Genomic DNA, 5,474 nt, shown 5'->3' on the forward strand with positions numbered 1-5,474 from the left:
TCACAGGAACAATCCCATTTGGGTTCTTTCCTTGGGCACCCCCCTCACAGCCAGCCACTGTTACACCCAAACTCAGGGGATCCTGGATTCTTTTTCTCTTTGGACTGGCTTTAAAACTACTTTTCTATTTTCTCCTGGTATGCCTGAGAGAAAGTAGAACATTCATCAAGCTCCCTACTAAAAGAAGGTATGGCAGGCTGGCCCCACAGTACGCTGTACTAGAAAGCTGCATCTCACATGGACGACAGTGATTCAAATCCCAGTCCAGGAGGCTTGAAAAACATGCTGGAAGGTTGTGCATGCCCCAAATTCTGTCACAATGGAGAAATGGAGAAAAGATTGAGGCATGACCATGCCAGCTTGCAAGCAGGGAGTGTTTTCTCTCTTTTTCTCTATTGTGAGCACACATATTCTTTGACAATTAAAAAAAAATAAGGAAAGCAAATCAGAGGCAAACCAGAACATTAAAAAAAAGTCTATATTTTTGCCCACTGAGTTTGGTGGATAGGCCCGCATTGCAGAGGCAGAGCACCTCTGCAATGCCACACCCTCAACTGGGTAGGGCCCTACACAGAAACCTTCCTTTCAAAGCTCTTGGGAGACTTTTCATTTGTTGCTTGCAAGGATGATCCCCACAGGTTTTGGCAGGAGCTGTCCCTAGAGAGCTTCTTCCAGACCAAGACTGGCCAAGAGTGTCACCCACACCCTGCACTCCACTCCTTCCCTCCCATGGTTCTTTCCATCCGGCCCTTCACCCCACACCCTTCTTTCATCTACATTGTCCTCTGCTCAGGCCTGACTTTCCTGGGCCACGTCCCAGGCTCAGAGTTCTTCTGTCCCTCCACCACCAAAACCTGATGTGTTCCAGACGACACCTGAGATGAACATTTCTCTATGGCTTTTTACTTTCCACTGTCAGGCAACTCACTCCTCCCCACTTCAGGAAAGGACACAGAGTGGCCCTCCAGCCTCCAGACATTGAGCCTGGCCTCCTGACCTCTCTCCACTCTCCTTTCTGCTCCCACAACCAGTCTTTCTGCGTCAGTTAGACATTTTTCTCCTCTCACCTCTCCTCTAAGAGGAGTAGGAACTTCCACTCTGTTTCTCCTTCTTTTTCTTCCATGGTTGCTTCTTATATCTGCTCTTGGTTTCTGCTCACCTCCATCGATGCAAGACTTGTTTCAGGCAGGTTGACCTCACAGTTGCTGTCCCCTTATGAAACAGATCTTTCTATCCTAGGAGCTCAAAGGACATGTGAGAGAATAGGATGGATTTTCTGCAGAGAAAACTCAAAGAAAAACAAGAGTCACAGTGGAATTTTAGCAGCACTGAGGTAGCTGGAAGGCAAAGGTGATATTAGATTTGAGACAATCTGGTGCTGGTGTCCCTGGAGTCACAGCCCTTAGGTTGGCCCTGACTTGCCTGTGTAGCCTCCATTTGTAAGGACTCCACCAAATGTGAAGAAATATGGCAGACACACCGTCCCTACGTCAGGCCTTTCAGACCAGAATCCCTTGGCAACTGAAGTCTCTTGTGCTGCTCCACAGGGTAGATGAATATCCAGAGCGATTTGTGGGGAAAGGGATCCTTCACACTATAACTTCCTATCTCCTCTAGGGGACAGGAAGAGGGGTGTAGAGTTTGCAAGGTAAGAACACACAGTGGTAAAATGACTATGTCTCTAGTTTGTAGGAATTGGAATGAAACTTCAAATCTAATTTGTTTTACTAAAACAACTACCCAAACTTAAATAGTCGTACATAAAGCATCACTTAAGAAAATGATCAAAATTGTTTTCGTGAATTTTGCTTTCTAGTTAAATAGGTCCCAAGTTGTCTGAACTGTGAAAGGATAAGTATGAGTGTGTGTGAGCAGTTTGAGTGTTAGAAACTTTCTCTGAAGAAAGTCCTTGGTAGCCAGGAGCTGGGAGTTTAAACTTTGGAAGCTACCTGAACTTGGTAGGATCAGTAGCATTCTTTTCACATTTCCCTCAGTAATCATAATGCAAAAAAAACTTAATAAAAAATATTCAAATTCCTAACTTTGGAGTTCTAAGATATCCAGGAGGTGGCTATCTGATTTTGTGAATAGCCTGAGATAGTGTTGATGGATTATTTGGAAGAGTGATAATAGAAAATAACACTTTCCTTTTTTTCCAACAGCCACTCCTAGGGGATCTGCTCTTCCACAGTAGTTACTTCCAGGTAACCCAGGACCAGTAAATCAAGAGACACAGGCACCACTCACATGGGCACAGAGGTAGGAGCTAAGCAAACCAGATGCTCACTGACTCAGGCCTCTTCATTTCTAATTTCTGCTTCCTGTTTACCTCACTTTTCTTCCTTCCTTCTTCCTTTGCTCTTTTCTCACTGTGTTCCCTCCCATTTGGAAAAATAAAGCATTTTATTGACTAATCACCTCTCCACCTGCCATTCTGTTTCATTTATCTCCAAATGGTTTCCCTAAGTGTTGATCTTTGCACATTCCTGGCATTGTGGATCACTTTCCCTTGAGACTCCTAGAATCTGGATGCTGCCCTATTACTCCATTAACAGTACAAAGGCCTCCTTTAGTCAAATCCAAAGCTCTTTGTTTTCTTTTTCTTTTTCACCCTTTACTTTTCTTGGAACCTCTGCAGCACTTTGTGATTTGGCCAGCCTTTCTCTCCCGAATCTATTTTCTCTGTAGGGATTCTGGTTTCCTTTCTACTTCTTGAACTGCATACTGTGTCCTTTCCTAGCCCCCCTTTCTCTGATTGCAGCTAGTTAGTAGGGTGACTTATATAGGGTGGTTATATTATTTTTCCATCCAGATCAAGGTATCCTCAAAATGTAAATGGTGCTCAATTGACAACCAACAACAAATAGGTATTGTCCTAGGCTAACTGGTCACCCTCTTCTTTAGGCTCAGAGGAGAAGTGGAGAGGAGCTCAGGGGAGACCAGGAATGTACACAGACCAAGGAGCTTTGATAAATCCATGTTCGAGTTGCTTAGCTCCTTCTGCTTAGAAGCTCCAGGTAAAAATTCCGGCTCACGTTCATGAAAGGATCTAGTTACCTGGAGAGAAGTGTCAGAACAGGTTTGGGGAGAAAAGATGGGTGAGGAGGGAGGTCTAGATGAAGAAAAGGTAGAACTAGTTTGGTCAGGTTCTGTCTACTCCCTGTGCGCCAGTCATGGATTCTGCTTTCTGAGGTAAAGATGAAGTTGGTGCTGGAACCGCTTCCAGGCTCTTCTTAGTCCAGGGTTGCCCAGGATCAGTTGCACTGAGTGGGCAGCTGGGTAGGCAGCCATGATGATTTTGCACAAAATATTCCAGGAACTGTAGGTGTCAAAGATGTTGGACAGGGAAGCAAATAGGGCAACTGCATTGAAAATGTAGAGAATGAGAAAGTAGCTGGTAGCCTTGATGGCCCCCAAGTGAGCCTCCATGCTGGGGTCCCTGGAGCCAGTGGCACCACTCTTCATGTTCAGGGTGTGTCTCTTGAGAGAGAGGATCAGCAGGGAGGCTGCCAAGATGAATATGATCAGAGGAATGAAGATCCCCAGGTTGTAGAAAAATGCCAGGTTGAGCACATTGGTCTCAGAGAAGTATTTCTTCTCAGTGGAGTTGGTGGAGGGGACAGGAATGGAACTGTTCACGTACACATTGAAGACGTCTTTATAGAAGGGTAAACTGAAGCCTGAGGAAACCAACAATGACAGCCTCACAAGCCAAGGCAGCAGCACTAGAATCTTCCTCTTCATCGTGAAGAACAAGGGGTAAGTGAAGTTCACAATCCTTAGACAATAGAAGACATTGAGCCAGGTGGCAAACCACAGGTTGGAATAGTTTAGGAACACTATGACGACTTTGAAGAGTGTATACACCGTGTTTTGGTTATAAGCGACGCGGAGTAATAGACTGTAAATGTTCTCCAGCATCATCCACATTTGTAGCAACAGCCTGGAAGAGCTGAGCATCAACAGAATGCAGTCACCAGTGGGGAGCTTTTTTCCTCTGACCAACTCAGCCCCATAGATGGCGGTAATGAAGCCATTCCCAGTGACACCTATGATGCACTGTATTCCAGAGACCACCAAGGTGAAGATGACTTTAAATCTGGATATGTCGTTATCTGTGGCATCTGTGTTCACAGTTGCCATTGTCTTTGACCCTGAGGTGCAAATTTCCACGCCAAGAACTGGTACCTGCTCTGTAATCTTCTCACTCTTACTCAATGTTACTGTAGTTTCTCTCCCTGGTTACTGGTTATTTCCAATTTTTCTTCATTTGCTTGTCATGTGACTATGAATTAGAGGCTCGACATGCAAATGATGAGAGGATCCGGTTACTGGCTTTCCCCTGCCCCCCCCACCCCCATTTTTCATAAAGATCCATTTATCTTGGGTTTTCAGAAGCTCACTGGAAAGAATTTAAGACAGGTTTCGAGTCTTGCATTTTCCTCTTTTCTTTACTTTAAGTTTGTATTCACTAGACAGGGCAAGAATCTCATGTTAGGAACCTTAGAGTCACCTTGGCTTTTTAACTTATTTCACAAGATCTTGTTACCAGCTAAGTTATCTGTAAAAACTCAAGAGCTTCTTCTACCTGCCTTCCCCTGCATCATTTCTTATCCCCTTTATTTTGAGAGATGTTTTTTTATTTCCATAGTTACCATGTTTGTGAAATAAGAAATTCCCATAAACTCATATACAAACATCTTCTAAAATTAAGTTTCTCCCAGAAAGGCCAGCTATTATAATGTCCTCAAACAATACACAGAAAAGCCAAAATTGGATGCTATTTGGGTTAATTAGAGACTAGAAAGTCTCCTAGCCCCAGCTGTCGTGTGTTTGTATGTGCATCAGCAATTACAAGTTACTGAGAACCACATGACTATTTGAGCTCAGCATCAGTGTTAAGCCTGAGAAAGATTCAGAGTGTTCTGAACATAGTATTGAAGTTGGGAAGTATGACAAGACACTGTAACTACTCCTCAACTTCGGCTGTAAACCGAAACAAACTCTAGCACCAAAAAAAAAAAAAAAGAAAGAAAATAAAGATGCCTAGAACTCATCCAAATCTACCAATTCAGAGTCTGAGATATGCCTCATGCATTTTGTACTCTTATTTTTTTTATTAATTATTTTTATTTACATTCAATCACTGTATATTTTTACACTATGCAACATGGTTCTCCTGGCATGAATACAGTGCATATTAGGCAAGTCAGAGGCATAACCATATACATTACCGTCAACAGATAATTTTTTATTTTCGTGGCATGCAGTATTTTTAAAAAGCTAAAAGGTCAGATGCTGTTTTGTGTACCTGTAGCCCTAGTTACTTGAAAGGCTAAGGCTGGAGGATTGTGACATAGTGACCCTGTCTAAAGGAAGGAAAGAAAAGTTATGTTGTTCACAGCCAGGATTGAGAAACAAATCCTAGCTAGAAACTAACAAACCTTGACCCAAATTTGGCCCTATAGTTGTGT

At 43.3% G+C, this 5,474-nt stretch overlaps 1 protein-coding gene across 1 annotated transcript; it reads right to left on the bottom strand.

The window, feature by feature from the left end:
* Positions 1–3,171: 3,171 nt before the first annotated feature.
* Positions 3,172–4,143, bottom strand: TAS2R40 (taste 2 receptor member 40). Its single transcript, XM_006159621.1, has one exon. It carries the CDS (start codon positions 4,141–4,143, stop codon positions 3,172–3,174), a length of 972 nt encoding a protein of 323 aa, XP_006159683.1.
* Positions 4,144–5,474: the final 1,331 nt, after the last annotated feature.

Source organism: Tupaia chinensis, unplaced genomic scaffold (assembly GCF_000334495.1).
Source record: "Tupaia chinensis unplaced genomic scaffold, TupChi_1.0 Scaffold000637_1, whole genome shotgun sequence".
Lineage (NCBI taxonomy): Eukaryota > Metazoa > Chordata > Mammalia > Scandentia > Tupaiidae > Tupaia > Tupaia belangeri.

Bases quoted from the DNA above. Each gene is read 5' to 3' on its own strand.
- TAS2R40 (XM_006159621.1), bottom strand. From the start codon at position 4,143: ATGGCAACTGTGAACACAGATGCCACAGATAACGACATATCCAGATTT.